The 20660-nt window shown below is 34.8% G+C and overlaps 1 protein-coding gene across 3 annotated transcripts in view; it reads right to left on the bottom strand.

Moving 5' to 3' along the window:
- The window catches only part of LOC145694708 (uncharacterized), a 71494-nt gene extending 62552 nt beyond the window's left edge, over nucleotides 1–8942 (bottom strand). Inside the window, exons 1-4 of one of the 3 annotated variants that reach the window (XM_081771234.1) lie at nucleotides 8725–8940; nucleotides 7836–8016; nucleotides 3290–3459; nucleotides 143–203 (exon numbers count right to left, since the gene is read on the bottom strand). In XM_081771234.1, coding sequence (XP_081627360.1) covers nucleotides 143–203; nucleotides 3290–3436 — 208 coding nt within the window. In that variant the 5' untranslated portion in view covers nucleotides 3437–3459; nucleotides 7836–8016; nucleotides 8725–8940. Of the gene's footprint in view, nucleotides 1–142; nucleotides 204–3289; nucleotides 3460–7835; nucleotides 8017–8724 lie in introns of all 3 variants that reach the window. The other 2 variants (XM_081771235.1, XM_081771233.1) reach the window with 2 other exon arrangements.
- Nucleotides 8943–20660: the final 11718 nt, after the last annotated feature.

Raw genomic sequence — 20660 nt, 5'->3', positions numbered from 1 at the left:
TTTTTATAGGTCCTTTTCAGGCAATTTTTAGGTCTTCATCTTCCGAGCTCTAATAATAACGTACCAGATTTTATCCTTAATTTTTTTACTAAGTTAATAATAATATGCCAGACATTCTCCCTAATTCTTTTCCTAAACTTACCTTCTCGCAGCTTCAACTTCTTCACACCATCTTTAGAACTTAATACAAACAATACTTCACCCTAAAAGTAAAAAAGGATAGAACTTAAACAATAAACAGTTTTAACAAAAGTCAGATTCTAAACAAATGAAACACATTTTACATCTATCATTGCATAAAGAGCCAGAGACGACACGAAGGCTCGTACCATCATCAACAGTCTGTCTCAAGATGTTGCTGTTAATTTAAAATTACACAATTCGGACCCAGAAGTTCCAAAAACGTCTAGGCGAATGGGTACCTCCCTTGTAAACAAGTCGTTACATTTCAATGGCTTTACGAAAGTATTACTCAAAAGTACTACCTGACGATGATAGAACACCAGCACACCACTACTTTACAGTAATCTCTATCGTAGTTGTCTACAATAACCAGTTAGTATGTTAATACGATACACTATAGTTATAGTATGGTTAGTCTTTATCGCAATTATCCCCAACTACCAGTGAATATGGAATGGTATTAAAGGAACAGAATCAGGTAAACATCCTGAGAATAGTAGCTTGTCTACAAGTTAAGTAATTATGCAGAGAAACAAGTACACATGCAAAGATGGAACAACAAGTTGAGTACATTAGATAAAGGTTCTCAACGACACTGGTGAAAAGACTAAAAGACGCTTCCGTCCTTCTTCTGTATCATTTCATACATACTTGTACTATTATTATTCAATCAAATCTCGTATTTGAATCGTAGAATTACACAATCTTAAAGTATACTTCACACATATACCGTTCACTTGGAAAGATATTTGTACATTGAATTAATCTATATTATGTAATGCAAATTTAACATATTAATGCATGTAATAAATATAAGGTATTTGATTAGGATATTTGACCTCAATACATCACGATCACAAGGCGAAAATTGGGTCAGGATTAGCAAAGGATATTCCTGAGGGGGATTTATGTACAAACAGAACATTACTGTTTTCTTTAATAGATTATTTGACATTTAATTAAATGTAAAATTAATTATTTGAATTATTTAGATTTACCAGAAAAATCAATAGGCCTATTTGTAGATATTTTGATTATGTCCGTTCAAAGAGTTAAGAAACTATTTATGTATTGCTTTCGGTACAATCATGTCTGTTTTTTTTCCTAAAGTTACCGTGAATTGACACATAAACTTCGACATTAACCACCAACCTGCATCACTGTCATATCAAATTCGTATACAAAATTTACGACATAATAAATGCATTCATTAGTGAATTATAGTCACACATTACAGAAAAACAGAATTAATTATATAATAATCAAATAGGAAACTGGAATACAAACAAAACATTTGATATTGAATACATAATATTTTAGAGAAACCACTACTTACTTGTGTAACGGCAAGGCCATTACAATCGTCAGTATCAAAAACCTTCCAGACCAATCATGTACGGAACCATGAATGTTTTAAAATATCAAGAGGCCCCACAGCTTCTCGAAACATACCTTACTCTTGAAACTTAGCAAAAATAAAATATAGTCTGAAAGAACAGCTTACTAAGCTGTTCATGTGTCTATGAAACATTAACTTAAAAATATTTCAACAGCATCCTCTGCATTTTTAATCAGTCTGTTTTAAATTGCTAGACATTGGTAGTTAAAATTCACACAATGCTGATTTTTAAGTTACGAGGAGTTTCTGTACATAGGTTTGTGTTATAGAAATAACCTTACTGTTTGTGTATAACAAATTATTTTCAACTTTTAAAATTAATTTATATATACATAAGACCTGCGGTAAAAACATCACAAAACTCCAGGAGGTGATTCCTTATATGAAAAGAAAGAAAAAAATTAATAAACATGCGTAGAAAAACATCTCCTTTCAGAGTCATAAACCACCAAGTAAAAAATCACGTTTTAAAACCCTCTGGCTTGAGAACTTTGCGACCTATAGTAAGTGGTTCAAGAAAATATATAGGAATTAGTATGCGCTCTATGTAAATACAAATGTTCCATAATCGTCCAGTACCGGAAAAACGAATTTATAAAGGAAGTTGGGATACACTTTTAAGTCTAATAAAGCATTCGTTTCGCTGGTACAGTCCGCAGCAAAAAACCTGCAACATGAGCATGTAAGTTTATTGTGAAACGACGAAGTCTTTTGTTCCAAAATAAATGTGCAGGGGAGGACGCCCTGGTTTCTTCTGGCGTGATTCGTGCCTCTTAGACGTTATGTTGATTCCCTGCGCTGTTAGGTGTAGTTTCACAATAAACTTACATATTCATGTTGCAGGTTTTTTGCTGCGGACTGTACCAGAGGACTCTAAAAGTGAAATCTTTCAGATATGCGTCCCATAGTTATGCCGAATAGACTAAAGGAAATGGTGATGATGAGAAGGAATAACATAGTGCAATAAAGAAAGTAGGAAAACTTTGATAAACCCAACGTACACGGTGGTTGTCAACCACAAAGCTCACTTCAAGAAGTCGAGGTGATTTCATCCTTCAAATTATCCGACGGTAGAAGACTAAAGATTCACTTGAATATGATAAAAACAAAACTTCCTTTTACTGCCAATTATATTATCTCTTTAAGCACGTAACGTAGTCTACGTGCAAAATACTATATGCCTCATTCTTTTATCCATTTATGAATACCTAGAAGACCGTAAAACAACAAGAAATCCTAAATGATTTAAAAGACGGTATCATGTTTAAAACTGTGAAAGTCCTTCGCAGTTTTAATTTTAAATTATATTGTATCAGGTCCCTGTTAGTTTTAGTTAATGGTATAAATTGAAGAATGTAGTGTTTCGGTATCCCCTAACACCTTGTTAAAAAGACCTGGGAAACCCACATACAATTCATCTCACTTTTTAAAATTTTACCTTGTACTACTCAGTGTACTATGAACAATTATCAGGTCAAAGACTTAATAATATAATAATGTAAAGTAATTGTACTTGAATTCTCTTCTTTTGAAAGTCTCTTTGACGTTTTTTTTTTTATTTTTTTTTATTTATTTATTTTTATTCAAGACTGCACGAACATTTTTACAAAGCTGGCCTGTTAGAAGCGAGAAAAATTTGAAATTTGTGAGCTGCCCAGTGCAATTAATAGTATACTGTTTCTTTTGTTAAAAACGCAAAATACTTACAACTACATAATAATCTCCGTCCAACTGATTCTTTGCAGCTTCGGAGAGAGTGACATGTTTCTCACAGATCTCTCCCACAGTTCTCAAGAATTTCTTTACACTTGGATCTTCATCTTGCAATTCAACAATAATGCTGTTTTCGTTCATTATTAGACATTGCTAAAATTCCTAAAAGAAGACAACTAACATTAATAATGGCTTACTTTACCCACTTGTCAGTATATTCATAGTTTGTTCAGATTTAAAATTGACTCGCCAAGTCTTTACCAATAATCACAATACAAAAATAATCAATATAAAGCGTTGCATGTATAAGGGCTAAAACTCCCTAGAATTTTTTGAAATGAAATGAAATCTTTGAATTTTACGTCCCACGGTTATGCCGGTTAGGCTAAAGGAGACGGTGATGAGAGTAATGAATGAAATGGTGGAATGCAGAAAGTGGGAGGAAACGGGAGAACCCCGAGAAAACCCACGCACACGGTGTTTGTCCACCACAAAGTTCACTTGGCGGTGGCTGGGATCGAACCCGGGACCCCAAGCACCAGAGGTAAACGCTCTACCACTGAGCCACCGCGGCCCCTAGAATTTTTTGGTGTGTGAAGTAATTAGTAATAGCGATGCCAATACAGAAGTCAATAATGTGTCTGTTTTAAAAATGAAAAGCACAAAGCATGCGGTGGAATGTATATATGAATTCTGGAAGAGTTTATATGGAAATAATCATGAAGCACGCACGTCGTAATTGTCGGAGGGAAATGTAGAATCGACTGCACCAGCTTTCGTTGCTTGGTTTGTCAATAGAAAGACCACATTTTGAGTTTTCTTGATCGTATGCCATTTTGAATTTCGCTCTTTCCGTCGGTATTTAGAGCATCTTCAATTCCAGAAGAAACTCAGTTCTTGCTATTATAATAATGCGTTTCCAATAAATTTTAGCAATAATCTGAAATTGTCAATCTGATGCTGGCTACACACATAATAAGCCTATAGCTTTAAGCGCGTATGTATATTTACCTTTGAACTAACAGGCACGTGCACAAATCAATCGCACTGGGTTACTTGAAGGTCAACACACATCAACGAAAAAACAGTATTGCTAAGCTATCGTAATTGTTAGTTTTGTGTAGTTCGCAAAAGAATAGTCCCAACGAACTGATATTTTCATTGAACTAGTTCCAAAAGTTTTAGTTCTTCTCGAACTAGATGTGCGCGCAATTCAAGTATTTACTGAAGAAAGAAATGAGGAGAAGATCCGTTAAAAATGAACTGAAAGTCTAGCTTGTGAATTAGATGTTTGCGCAACTTTGTGGGCATCTATAATGTATCTGCTCTTCATGGAGTATTACAAGGGCTAAGTTACACGATGTCTTAATGACAACACAATTACTCAGTGCACTTTCAAATTGAAGCAACATATGAAGGAGTACATAAAGAAAGCTAAGCATGCAACTCCGTAGCTTAAATGACAAAGATTTGCAAGGGCCACTTAAAAGAAAAACGCGCTGACAGGCTGAGCACATATTATTCAGTCGAGCGAAACTGCGCCGCACTTTAAAACATGATTTGCATCTATGTCTCTATAAAGTGCAACTGGTGCAACAAACAATTACAGGTAACGCCTCAGATTTGTTACGCGCATTCAGGAGTTAGTTCATGAGAACGCAGACTTTCTTAACAATTTGAATACGGGTGACGAAGCACATTTCTATCTCCACAAATAAAATTGCAGGCTTTGAGAAATCGAGAATCCACAGCTTATCTACCAACGTCCACCACACCCTGTGAAGACTAATATACGGTGTGGTGTTACGTCCCAGAAAATTGGGCCGTACTTCTCCGAAGATGCTGTGGCAATGCAGTGACTGTCATTGGTGCTCGATACCGGGCGATGATTCAAAAAGTTTTGCACCGTGCAGTGGAGAATAAGCAAAACGTTTGGTTGCAGCAAGATGGCGCCACAGCGCACATATCCAGTGATACAATCGGACTTCTGCGGATGATTTTGGGGCATCGATTTATTTCACGAAATGCAGACATTCCCTGGCCTCTAATTTCGCCGATCTTCTTTGTTTCGAATCAGACTTTTACCTCAAAGAACAGGTATATGCCAATAAATTTAAAAAAATCCAGCTGCCCAAGGAGAACATCCGCTCGAAAACTTTCCGATACCTTCTTGTTCAGAGTGGTGATTTCATGTTAAGTACAGTATGAAATGTGACAACAGATCAAATATTGGAAACCTATGAAACACACTATTTTCAAATCTACGAAACACCTTCCTACACGAATGTCGTAATGGGATTATTGTATTAAAAATTCTAGCAATATGTAGTTCTCCACATACAAGGCCTACAAGCAAGATTTTTGTTGAAATATATTAGATCTTTTGGACCAATTGGACCCAGGGTCCACAAAATTTTTTAACGGCTCCTAAATCGAGTTTTCGTATTTTCTGCGGAATAAGCACATCATACTGTGTTAAGTGATAGTTTGGGTTCGGCTACACTATATGTAGTTCTCCAGATATAAGGCCTACAAGAAAATTTTTGATTGCAGTATATTGGATCTTTTGATCCAAAAAAAAGTAAGTGATATCTCAATGGCAGCCGATTACGCTAGTAGAGTGTTAGATTACAATTAGATAGACAAAAAAAAAAAAAAATGTGTATATGAAATAGGAAGATACTAGATAGGGATTAATTTCCAGAGTATCTCTGCACAATGTACAAAAGCTGTATTTTGTAGTATTACTAGTATGAAACTATTACAAATTCTTTAAGTATTTCTATTACTGAAGAACTCCCATTTAAGGTACTTTTAAATGCTACATACTAGCATCACTCTTACCTACTCTACTAACCGAACGCAACCAACTCTACTGATCTAACCTTAGCTTACCCTACTCTATTAATCTAACTTAGCCAACGCTACTAATCTAAAGTACTCTATTAGTCTATCCTAGCCGACGCCAACTTGATCTAGGCTATGATACTAACCTAATTCTTACTTGTAGTTACTATCTAGCACAATATCAGGTCTTTGTTTTGCTGTGCTGAGTAGGTCCAGGATATTAAGGCTTTGATTAGAATAGGTAGTTAAGGCTACGGGATAGGCTATATTCCGCAGATGTGAACCAGTATGTTTCATAAAACGAATTCCTTTACAATGTAACTTCTCATTCTTTGGTACTTTTACATAGTCATGCTACATTATTTCCTGGCTAATCTGAGGAGGATTTGATCATTATAAGCATATAAACACAGAGAACAAATATCAACCGCAAAAATTAGTTTTAAAAAACACCAACCAACCTGTGCTAGGTTGCAATTAAAAAGCACGAACTGCATCTAACAGTCACCAGGGGTTTCTTCCGTATGGAGCACAAACATTAGCGACTTTCTGTATACTTGTAAACGAGGATATTGCAAACTAGTAATTTTGAATTTAAATACTTCACGGTGAACAAAAAAAAAAAAAAAAAAAACGTCGTAATACTCGAAACTATCACACTACTCTATTTCTCCCGTACTTTTTTCAATTTATGAATATTTTTGGGTCGCATATGGGGAACAAAACCCCACGTTTCTTTATGTTGGAATAAATCCAAAAATATGACAAAATTTACAGGAAAAAAATCATGAATGAGTAATTTTTCCTCAAGATTCATACAAACTAAGTAAGTTTAATGTGTTATTTTGACATGTTAAAAGCTGCGCTTGTTGGTATCATTTTCAGTGGAGGTATGCTGATATCAGACATTAAGGCGTAATAAAGCAATTAGTTCTCCGTATCCAAAGACAACAGTTCCATATGATGGATGTGACATTTCGATGTTCAGTTTTAAAACGACGAAGGTTGATGAGGAACAGGCTTGTTACGTTTTGTTGACGCACGAATTGTCGAAACTGAGCAATAGTTACATGCGTCAATGTGATTATCATAGTGACGCCGGCAATGAACTGCAAAGAATGTATTCTCTAATCAACTAATCAAACCTAACTTAACCTAGTGTTTTAGCGACATCTTCATTTACGCGTAAACCCATCGTCGCTGATCTCTACGGACGCAACCCCGCAGGACTATCAGCTTCACCCTGCCAGTTCTGTTTGTATTTTTTACTTTTAGCACAGATAATTTTTTTTCACTTTAGTTTTTACAGCATATGTCCGGACACATTATTTACTTGTGAAACGGTAAAGCCTCCTAAACAGAATCTGCACCAACGAATGCAACTCCCATTTTCTAAGATAAATGACAGCGAATTTCGTTTAAACGACAAAATTTTGACATCTTTAAGCCTGGCCTGTTGGGCCTCCTGTGCGAAACAAAGCCCTAATTGTCCTAACAATTTTGAAATGTTCCAGTATTATCAACCAGGACTAAATCTGATGCCAATAACAAGTTCTTCAAACGAAGGCTTTACTCGAGCAGACAGTTGTACCAAATAGAAAATATATAGGTAAAATACGATGTGAAAAATTTCTTGCCATGGAATGAGAGTGTGAATATAAGCAATTATTGTCAGTGCACAGCATATTAAAATGAATTTTGAGTAATAGTGAAAGTATTAGGTGTAACTGTGCTCAGCAGACATTCTCCTTTAAACGTATACCCTCCGTCGCTGATGCGCCTCATCTCTACAGATGCCCTTTTTTTTACCGTCCGCTCTCTGCTGCGCTCCTGCCCTGACTCGCATAGATAGCATACGTGTTCTTAGTGGCCACCTAGCACAAATTGGTTCGTATTATATGCACTGTAGTTTTAGGTCATACGTCCACATTGTATTCATACTGAGCTTTACTAAAGTTTATTTAGTGCACTCTCCTTTATATATATATAAAAAAACACGAAGCTCTAACCTAACCTGTAGGAATTTTATCAAAATATAGTAGAACAAATGGTAATTGTTTAGTAATGGGGGTCCACTAATGAAAACAAAAACAACGTGCGATGCGAGACTCTACCCCGCCTTCACTCGCTAACGCTCGCTCGGCAATAGTCTAAATTAAACATAAACCTAACCTAACCGAATGTGAATAGAATATCGCAAAAAAAAAAAAATGTTAAAAATCTGCCCCTACCCTCCAAAGCTAAACAAAAGCCAAACAGTTTGCTCGAGTAATGTCCGAATGAATTTGAAATAAATTGCATTATGAATATAGGTTCGGTGTTGACACTTACTTTAGACAAAAAAGAAACTAATCTATGACTAATCCTGAACTTTACATACCTTGAATATTTATAAACAAAACAATTAATACATATTTATAACGCTTAAGTAATTTAATTAATAAACAGATACTAATACACTACGTTAATATTGTTCAAGCTACTTAGCTGGAATTATCATGCAAATTCAATTTAAAGGAAGAATCCTCCCCCAAACTCCTTTACATTCTTCTAAAACGCTAAGTAATTAGAAATAAACATACCCCAGAGACATAAGAAGCTTGGTCGTCTCTCAATATTCAAACAAGTAATGTTTACATGATGGCCACTATCGAATTCTTCGATAATTTTTGTACTATCGATTCGATTCGATTGCACTCCATATTTGATAGTCCCGATCGAACGATTTTCCTTTGTAACGCCAAACAAGCAACTTGTTCCAACACGTTCCTATCTCCCTATCTCTTTCTCTCTTTCATTCTGTATCTCTCACATTCTCTCTCACCTTCACCTTCACCTTCACCTATCGAGAGTTGTTGCATTATCAGAGTGCAGACATAGTCTGTTTCACCCATATCCTTGGAATTGTAAGCGGAGTAACATTGTGTTTGTTGCTTAGTAGGTGTGCTTTGACCTTTTCCGGTGGAAATTGAAAAATGAGAACTGGAATAGTCATTCCCTCTTGTTGGAATATATTAGTGATGTTAATTCCGTTGCCTATGTGGGAAATACAGAGCTAAGATTTTCTAGTGATTTTTTTTTTTTTTTTTAACCACCGGAAAATGAAATGTTTAAGAAGACATGATATTATTAACCAGGTAATGATTAAAGTAAATTAAAGGATAAGTCCATTATCTTGAAAAAAAATGATTAAATGTTTCAGGATATCCAAATCATTGTGCGTCAAAATTTGTTTGATGGTGAAGGGTCCATAACCATAGCGTTTATTTAGCTCTTCCATAACTTTAGTTCTATTTTTAGATAACAAAGGACATTGAAATATGAGATGATTCAGAGTTCCAACCTTTTCGTTGCACCAACAGAGAGGTGAATCTCTCCGATGAATTTTGTACAGAAGATATGGAGTAATTGCAGTGTTGAAACGAAGTCTATAATATAATATGATTTTTGACCGTGACCAAGTGCGAAGTGCATTCCAGCTGGATGATTGCAAATGGTTAGTTTGCCAATAGTATGTTCCTGGTCCACTTCTGATTTTATGTTTCCAAAGGACTGTTTGCTCCGAGATTATCTGGTCAATGTAAACTAAAAATTGAGAGGTGATAATTTTATATTGGCTGAAATACCAGAATTGCGAGATTTTTTGGATAAATCGTCGACAAATTCATTCGGTTTTATGTCAACATGACTTAGGACGTGGATAAAATCTATGATATGACCCATTTCAATTAATTTTCGATAAATGGATTTTATGTTTAGTACTGTCCAAGTAGATTTAATTGTCCAATGAACAGAAGAAAGTGTTTGTAATACACTGTAGGAATCCGTGCAGATACATGCACGCCGAATATTGTTACGTTGAATGAGTAGTAAGGCTTGTCGTATTCCAAACACTTCACCCTCAAATACTGTAGTGGCAACTGGAAGTTTCAGCTGTTGGATAATATCAAGTTGGGGGACAAAGATAGCTACTCCAACTGGGCTATGTGCAACCTTAGAGGCATCAGTGTAAAGGAATATTGTGTCAGGATGAAATTGATCGAGAAAACTTTGCCAAATATTTTTATTTATGCGATGAGATTGATCTTTAATCTTGGTATCTACATATGAAGGCAGAATAGGTTTTATAATTGTTGTATTTGTTTCATATGCGAAACTATAGCATGGCAGGTTGGGAAGTTTTATTATTTGAGTTTGGAGATTTTTCAAAAGTAAAAATGCTTTGTATATCCATGGTAACTTAGTAACATATGGTAATTTGGTATTACGGTTCTGTACTTCTAAGGCTCCCAGTTTTTTGATTAGTGGCGAATTCATGATAGCGAGTCGAGATAAGATATATTTACAGGCAAGTTTGAGTATTTTAATAGAAAACGGTGGCTTGCCTGTTTCCTCCAAAATGGCATTTTTAGGACAAAAGTGGGGTTGGGAAAGTATAATTTTTAAAGTAGTGTACTGAATCGCTGTTAGTGATTTATAGAATTTTGGCATGGTAACAGAATAGATTATACTTCCATAGAGTATCTTGGCTTCAATGCATTGTTGATAAATGGTATATAATGTGTGCGGATGAATGCCCCATTTTTTAGAACTTAAGCTGCGAAGAATGTTCTGTACTTGTTTACATTCTTTTATTACGTGCATTAAATGTGATTTCCAAGTTAGTTTGTAATCAAGGTATAATCCAAGATATTTGATATTTGTTGTGCTGTGAAGCTGTGTATGAGAGGGTTGAAGAGGAGGGAAGTTAGTGATTTTCTTTTTAGTAAATACTATGTAATTTGTTTTATTCCAGTTAATTTCTAGACCATTGTTCCGGCACCAGGCTGCAATTATTTCCAATGATGACTGCAATTTCTTTCGACCAATATCCAGATCACTTGTAACAATATAAATGAGTAAGTCATCTGCGAAGAGAGAGGCTGATACAGTACCATTGAGTATTTCCAGTAAGTCCACCATGAAGATATTAAACAGTGTGGGACTAAGCTTGCTACCTTGCATGAGACCAAGAGAAGTTTGCCGAGGAGTGCTATATTTATTGTTTATTTTGAGATAAATTTGTCTATTAATGAGTACATTATGAACAAATCTTATGAAAGCGGTAGGGATGTTCATTTTTGCCATTTTAGTTATCAATAAATCCAATTGAACTAGATCATATGCCTGTTTAAGATCAATGCTTATAGCCATGAGATATTTACCATGTTGAAAAGTTGTCCAGATGTCTAAAAGGAATGGACTAAGTGCATCTAAAGTTGACTTGTGTTTTCTAAAGCCTGTCATATTAGGGGGAAATATCTGGTGGTATTCCAGAAACCATTGTAATCTGGTTAGAATTAATTGTTCTAATGTTTTTAAATAACAAGATATTAAAGCGATCGGTCTATAGCTGGTCGCTGCTCCTATGGGTTTTGTTGGTTTCCGTATTGGAGTAATCAGAACTTTCTTCCACTGTTAAGGGATTTGTGAAGTTTTCCAGATGGAATTATAGAAATTTAACAATGCACAGATTCCCTCCGACAGAAGATTCTTGAGGTGTTTATCACCTTCACCTTCCATCAAACCCTGGAGATGAGTCTCTTTTTAGTGATTGGAGTACAGTGGTAATTTCCTCAATAGTGAACGGAAGATCACAAGTAGAGTGTGACGTCGAAGAAAAATATTTTACAAGATCTAACCTGTCATTATTTACAAAAGGTGGAGCCAGATTCTGATGAAATTCTTCGATCCAAGTATATCCACTGAGTTGAATATTACTTTGTTCAGTTTTAAGAGATACACTCTTTTGGTATTTGAGATATTTCCAAATTTTTGTTTTCGGGGTTTGGTATGACATATTATTGCAAAAATCTTGCCAATGTTGATGTTGTGTTTGTCGCAGTATTCTTTTTGTGAGGGCATTTGCTTTCTGATAAGCTAGAAAATGATTTTTTTCTTTAGTGCGAAGAAATAATTTCCAAGTCCGCTGTCTGAAGTTAACACTTTGTTGACATTCTTGAGTCCACCAGGGAGGTTTGGCTGGAAGACTACAAATACGTGATGATTTCGATGGAAGAACCGGCTGCACTTTTGAATGATGCACCGCAGCTTTTAGTAAAATATCCAAACTTCGTGCTGCTTCTTGCATATCAGGAGTAATAGTAGGAGTTGAAAAGTTATTTTGAAATTGTGAAGGAATGAAGGTGCTGTATTTATCCCAGTGTAATTCCGTAGATATATGTTGCAAGAAAGATTTGAAAGGTAAAGAGTATCCCTGAGTTGAAGTAGGTATTTTACAAACTGGCACCTCAGTAATAATGGGAAAATGATCACTACCGAGAGCATCGTAAAAAACATGCCAGGAGGAATAAATAAAGTGTTTTGTTCGTACCAGCGAAATATCAGGTGCGCTTTTAAAGTTATAAGAAATACGAGTAGGTGTACCATCATTGAGAAGAAGATAATCACCTGTAGATAAGGCAGTGATTAGTTTGTTGCCAGCAGAATTGGTACATGCACTACCCCACCAAAGTCCTTGGGTGTTAGCATCACCAGTAATGATGTCAAAATTATTAGAATGGAATAACTCCTGCCAGAAAGACACATCAACAGTAACAGAAGAGGGAATATAAATGTTAGCAAGATTAAAATTTTGCACTTGTATTCCTAGGACTTGGACATTAGGAGGTTTATTGCGGATTTTTACTAGTATTTCTTGATAGAAAAGGTCGTGACGTATACCTATTGCTATTCCACCATAACCATCCTCTCGCAGTTGCTCGATGAACTTGTAATTTTTTAAACGAAGCATCAAATGAGGTTTTGACCAAGTCTCCTGTAACATGATCAAATGTGGATGAAATATATTGATTAAGTATAGTAGGGCGTAACCCTTCCCAGTTGCACTCTGCATGTTCCATTGAAGAACTACTAGATTTTCGTAAGTATCGGAAGCCATGATGAAGTTATTTGGTGGAAAGAACACTAGTAATTTGTTGAATTAAAGTATCTAGAATTTTGGGATTGGGGTCAGCGGTAAAAGTGACAGAAGCGGTAGTCAATATTTGTTTTATTGCTTTTATTTGATTATGGAGAATATCATTATGGCGAGATAATTCACGAATCTGGTCATTAGTAGAATTGTCATTATCATGAAGGAAAGTATAATTCTGGCGATTGTTGATTGGTCCAGTTGAAGGCTCTGCACTATTATGTTCAATGAGTTTGTTGTCAATGGATGAAGCTGATTTTGATTTACTAGATGATGCTTGCATGTCAGGAAATCTAAATTTGTCTTTATTGCGAACTAAACCTTTAAGATCCGGTTTAGATCCCGGAGTGTCTAATCTTAGTGGGGGAAACATGGAAGAAGCAGAGGGAGAAGAATGCACCTCAAAAGGTATTGAGGAACTTCTTTTACTATCGAAAGATGATTGAGATGGAGTAAAGTGATCATCTTGCAAACCTTTTCTTCTTTTCCCGGGAGGAATTGCAGGAATAATAGAAGTAGAGGGTGGTTTGTTATGTAAGTTCACTGATTGAGAGAATACATTGTCAACAGGAGGATGTCTAGTAACTTCACTGTACAGAGCCGTAGTATTCGTGACATTAGATGAATTTGATTTATTATTAATCGTTAACATGTTAGCTTCATTAAAAGATAGATGTAGGTTGGCCATTAATTGGACAATTCTTTTTTGTCTCAATCGTTCGGGACACTGAGGGAAATCTGCTCTATGATTAGACTTGCAATGATAGCACTGTGTAGGATTGGAACATTCAGTTTTAGCATGATTTTGACCACAGTTTGTACATAGATTTATGCCTGCTTTACACGTACGGTTCGTGTGACCGTATTTTAAACATCCATCAAGGCACTGTCGAATGGCTGGAATATATGGTTCTACAGGAAGTTTGAGAAAGTATAATTTTACTTCTGATGGCAATTGTTGTGAATTAAAAGTTAGAATAACTGTTCTAGTGGGAACTTTCTGGTTGTTATTTCCATTTCTAAGAATACGGCGCGCAGAGATAATTGGTATCTCAGAATCCAAGTCCTGTAGTAAGTCATCTGTTGAAACGTCAACATCAATGTCTTTCACAACTCCCGTAGAATACAGAGCGTGATTTGGAATATAGGACGACCAGTCCTGTGTTTTATGGATTGGGTGACTCATAAATTGATTCGCTTCAGTTCCTGTGTTAAAGTGAATTTTTAAAAGGTTTCTTCCAATTGTTTGGATTTTGTTAATGCCAGGGATTTCTGCTAAATAGAGTTTCCGACTTATAGACATAATATGCTTTCTCCCAATTTCTCCATTGTTAGCTTTTAAAAAGATAAAATATGGGGCAGAATGATGATCACTATATAGATTTACATGATCATTATGTTTCGAAAAGTTTTGAAATTCCTGTTTCTTATTTTGAATTTTATCTATGATTGGAATTAATTCAGTTCCCTGAATGTTTTGAACTTCTTTTGTACTTATTTCCATTTCATTTGATATTTCCATTGAGTCTGTAGAGATAGGGATGATGTTAGTATTTAAAACTTGAGTTATTTGGGGGCCATTTGCATCTGTATGAGGCTCCAATGGATGGAGACAATTGATCATGAAATGATATGTTTATTTAAAATGAGATTGTGTTGAAAAAAGCTACACCTAAAAACCAAACAAACACAATATTAATAATTAATGTCACAATTAAAGCAACAATGGACAGATCTTACCGATATCAGAAAATATTAATTGCTCAGAATGTATCGTAAACTAAATACACTTTCTCCTCACAAATTTTTTCGTTTTTATCACATTCTCTCTCTCTCTCTCTCTCTCTCTTTGTTTTGATGCCCAAGGGAGAAGTCCAATGAGCATCCCAAACAGCAAAATGGGATCTATTAATTTAAAGGAGGGGCCATTCCATATGAAATCAACAAATCAAGGTGGCTCATGTGTTTTAGATTTTCTTCAAATTTTGTACAAGTATTGTAGTATCCAAACATAGCACACCTGTCAAGCCATTTGAATTTTGGAGGTTTGGTGAAAAGAAAAACACCTAAGTCCATCTTTGGCTTAAAGTATTGAAACCGCTAGATCTCTGGAGATACTGAAGCTATTTGAAAATGGTTTTCACTAAAATATTCCTAGAATATGTGGCATTTTAAACATTGTACTAATAAACTTCTCAAATGGAGGTTAAGGAAATGAATTTTGCCATCAAAGAGAAAAAAGAAGAAAAATAATGTCAAAATTTGGCAATAATTTCTGAAAAAGGCCCAACTAACACCAACCTCAAATTTTCAAAATAAGTAGCTCTGGTGTTCCTTTTTAACATACAAAAAAATTAGGAGGGTGTTTTATGGTATGTTCAAGAAAAACAAATTATGAACCAATGGAAGTTGAGGACGGACTTAAGTACTTTTTGCACAAAACCCCCAAATTTCCAATGACTGTTTCCAATTTTTCGTGTTGAAAATGTTTATAATTGTCAAGACTGAAGTAATTGAATAAATGAATTGTGCCAGGAATTTGAAACTTTAAGTACCATTGCAAAAAGGATTCAGATTCTGTCAATAGTTCCAAAATCATGGGTGACTAAGAAAACTATTGAACCATTTCAAACAACGGAGTATCTCGTTCTTGCATTAAAAGAACTGACACACTCAGAAGATATAAGTGCAAACAATGGGTTCAAACTGACGAAACTCAAATGAAGACAATGATTAAAGATACAGACGACTTCATTGAGGGTTTTGTAGGGAAAAAATGACAAATTAGCGCAGCATCACTTCATAGCCAAATCCCAAAGCGACTACTTCAAATACACACAGTAGAATATAATAATAAACCATGCTTAATTATAGTTGAATTTGCTGAAAACTACTCTTGTATTATTCAAGATGAAGTTTAAGAGTAGCACTGGACCAACATTCTACTTAACTATACAACATTCTACTCTTTTTAAATGCAAATTCTAAGAGATCCTGTAACTTCTGTTATCGAATGTTTCATTATGTTGTGTCCGTTATAATGTTATCGTTATATATTTCTCAATCAATCCTCATATTCGAAGAGGATTTCTTGGAACTGCTGCGCACCAGAACAAAAATTCTTAGAAACCGCTATGCTGCGAACTCCGTTGCTCATACATTTCTACGTGTGTGTGTGTGCAAACACCCACCTACTCTCCTCTCCGTGCGACCAAATACGGACAAAAAAAAATCAACTCAGCTTAACATTCTTCTCCCTGCTACCCAAAGCTGAATGCCGAAGCTAAAAGACAGAGGTGTATTATATGTCATAATGTGCATTTTTTGTAATAATCAGTTATTACTTATGTAATTATGTGTTTAAATGTGATAAATATGTTCCCAATAAGGCAATATTTAATTCATCAACTTTTATCAGCAAAGAAATTGTTTAAAAATTAAGTGTTGTATGGTAACTATCTTTTATTCTACTAGTGTATTTATACGCCGTCAGAACGACTACAAGGCGTAATACACAAAAGAGGCGGGAGGAGTTTCATCCTGGAAAAGAGCGGCTAAACATGTAACTCTTCAACCGTCTCAGAAAGTGGCTAATATCTTCAGAATATTGAATTTATATGTGCAAAATGTGGAAATAGATACCTCCAGTAAAATTTAAAAATTTTAATAACCAGTGCATATACAAAATATAATGTAAGAATTATCAGTAACCAGAATAATAAGTGGACAAATTATACTTTTGCAACGTCGAAAGCTATGGAACAAGAAAAGAGCGTCCAAGGATTCTCCTGAAGGAATTAATTTCCCAAGTGATTGTGAAAGAATACATGTTTTGTTTTCAAGAATTATTGCGTATTTCAATGAATCCCTGAAATCGTTATATTCGTGCGCTCTTACCGGCACCGTTTTCGTACGCGTCTTATCCGCATTCTTGGGCCACTGTTTCCGTAATCGGAATATATTGTGTTTGTGTTAAAAATGTGTTTCTGATTACCTAAAGGTTAAAATATATGTGTTAAAACAGTGGTGCCCAACCCCCTCATGTCCATGACGCACCCCCTCCCAATTGTCTATCCGTAGGTGTTCTTCCATGAAAAAAAAAATCTTTTCGATTAATTTTTACACACCCTCAAGCATATTTATATAGATTTTAACCCCCCCCCCAAATATTTCAATGACGCAGTTTGCGTCATAGCCCACCTTGTGGGCACCCCTGGTTAAAAATATTCATTATGTGTGTTAATCTCTCAATCTGGTGACAACACGTTGATAGTGTTATTGTGCATATTTCATAGTGTTATTATTTTATTATTTAAAAGGATAAGAATTGCCGTATACTGCATGCATGTATTAATATTTCATTTTTGTCGTAGTCACAATGCATTTAATGTAGCGCAGTGCAAAGGTACATTGGTCCATCTCTGCAACCATACGGTTCTAGTTTTACCTTTTGTGCTCCTCATGAGTTTTTTTTTTTTTTTTTTAGGCTAATTAAAGGTTCTAACCCTACTTTTGCAGTGTGATTCGCCCGTCAGTAATGGTGAGTACACGACTAAGCCTCTCTTTATTAATTCAATAGCACCCGAACCTGGAGACCGTGATAGTGTATTGCTCCCTCATCGCAACATGAACCCCGTAAGTGTTCAAACAGTGTTGATGTTTATGAATTGTCGAGTAATCTAATTAAAAAGTTATTGATTGTATTGTTCTGCCGCTTACCCATTGCATTAACCGATGTCTAACACAGGGAATCTTCCCCGAAGTTTTAAAATTATCACGAGTTGTGCCTGTATATAAAAAGGGGCCCGAAAATTGTCCATCTAGTTATCGACCAATTTCTCTGGTACCAGTCTTCTCAAAAATTCTTCAAACTGTGATACATATGCAGTTATGTGATTATCTTGATAAATATAACGTAATTAGTGATTCACAGTTTGGTTTTGTAAAGGGCGGATCTACTGTTGGAGCGATCGATTCGTTAGTAAAGAAGGTTATTAAAGGCTTTGAAAACAAGGATTTTGTTCAGGCAACATTTTGTGATTTAAGCAAAGCCTTTGATTGTGTTGAACACACAATTCTTCTTAAAAAATAGCGTACTATGGTATCAAGGGCTTAAGTTTTGGATTATTGAAGTCTTACTTAGAAAACCGTAAACAAATTGTTTTTGTAAATAACAATAAATCTGGTATTGCATCAGTTAAATACGGAGTACCCCAAGGTTCAGTACTTGGGCCACTTCTATTTTTACTAATGATAAATGATCTACCTTTTTATCTGCTTACTTACACTATATGCTGACGATACGACCTTCCTAAATAATAGTCCCGATCTTAGTAGACGTAATTCTATAACTGAAAGTACATGGGATCAGATTGTGATTTGGTTTAAGGCTAATGGTTTTTTTACTTAACGAGGATAAAACTCAACATACGACTTTTAGTCTAAAAGAAGTGCCTGTCGAGAATAACTCAACATGTGTGAACTTTCTAAATATATATATTGACAAGTTATCGTGAGAACGGCATATTAATTATATTTCTGGAAGACTCTCAAGAGTAATATATCTGCTAAAACAACTAAAAAATCACATTCCTGATAACTATGTCAGATCGGCTTAATTTGCTTTTTTCAGAGTATAATTTTGTATGGTATATTATTTTGAGGTAACAATTATCATGTAAATAGCATTCTTTTAAAACAGAAAAAGGCCATCACAATTATTTCAAACGTAGACAAATTAGCACATTGCGGACCTTTGTTTATCAGTCTTAAAATTATGACAATAATCAATCTATACATTTACACAGTACTCCTCTATATAAAAAGCAATCACCAAAATTTACAACTCAGGCAAGACATCCATTCGTATATTACTAGAAGCAGTAAATTCATAAATGTTCCATATCAACGACTGTCCAAATCATTAGATAGCTATGTGACAATTGGAATAAAATTGTATAACATGTTGCCTGCATCACTAAAAGATGAACATATAGATAGATTTAAAATTAAGTTATACAATTGGTTAGTTGCAACGCCCTTTTATTCTTTACAGAGGTATTTCAATTGTTCAATAGAAGTGTAAGGTATTTTGTAATCTCGTGTTGAGCTTGTATATAAAATGTATATTTTATTGTAATTTATTTTGTAATGTCATTTCATCATTAATTTAGTTATAGATCATTATTTATTTATACTTACGTATCAATATTGTATCACATTTTGACGTTGTCTATTGCTATGTATAGCTTAACGACAATAAAATTCTATTATTATTATTATTATTATTATTATTATTATTATTATTATTATTATTATTATTATTATTATTATTATTATTATTATTATTATTATTATTATTGAACTATTTTGCCACAAGCCACGGCAAAAGTGTTTGCGATGGCGTAGGTGAGACGCTGAAATGTCTAGCGAGATATGCTAGTTTACAGAGGCCACTGGATGACTGAATTGTTCCTGTTGCCGATTTCTTCGAATTTTGCCAAACTACAACCAATGTCAAACTATAACGAAACGCTTTTTTATGCTGGAATTGTTGGAAACATTCGTCCAATGCTTCAAAAGAGATTGTAAAAGAAATAACGTTGCAAGAGATGCGTGAAATTTATCATTATGAACACATCAACCTGTTGAAACTTGAAGTCAGTCGTGTATCTTCTTCAAAGTTGTGTATCTCATTCACTCTAAATATTTGAGCATCGAAAAACATTAATCTTTTCATGAGAGCAATGTACTGCGTGCAGTTCTGAAGAGAAATGGTGGAGTGGAAAAATACGTAGTTAAGAATTCACAGGAACATCGTGACTAATGTGGATTTTCTTCATCCCTATGGACCCAAGAAAGTGTTTCTTTTTCTGGCCAAAATCACCTGACACATGCTGGATTCCATTCGAAAACTGCATCATTAATATTGGAGTAGCCAGTATTTCAGTTGGTACTGGCAGAAATCACAGCATTTCTAAAGAAGAAATTCAAGCTACTGAGAAAACCTTCTCTGAAATTCGTGATAAGAGATTTTAGGCTCAATATTTCAAATTGATTACAATCAACCAAACATGTAAATGTTAATTGTGTATTATATGACGATAGTTCACTATTGTTCAATGTTTCTTTTGTTAAAGCAAACAGCATTATATTGGCTGCGTAATAGGCACATATTGTTTTAAAATAACTTTATAAATTACATTTAAGGAAGAGATTCTACTTATTTTTCTAAACTATTTTTTTCATAACAGCCATAACCATTGTAAAGGAGCATGGTTATTTTTTTGTATGATAAACGAGAATATTTTGAAAATTTGATGTTGATGTTAGATGAGCCTTTTTCAGAAATAATTTTAAAATGTTGACATTATTTTTCTTCTTTTTTCACTTTGATGATGAAATTCATATGCTTACTGACACTGACACTGAATCCAGCATTTCAGTGCACTTTTTCACTGACTAAATTAAAGGTGTTTCCAGGAATATTATGTCCTTTTTTAGAACCAGGTTTGGCTAAAATACCATGCTTCTTACTGATCTTCT

The sequence above is a fragment of the Thermobia domestica genome, chromosome 9, assembly GCF_964235325.1.
Source record: "Thermobia domestica chromosome 9, izTheDome1.hap1.1, whole genome shotgun sequence".
Lineage (NCBI taxonomy): Eukaryota > Metazoa > Arthropoda > Insecta > Zygentoma > Lepismatidae > Thermobia > Thermobia domestica.
The sequence above is the reverse complement of the archived record's forward strand: the minus strand, read 5'-3'. Positions and strand labels throughout refer to the sequence as shown.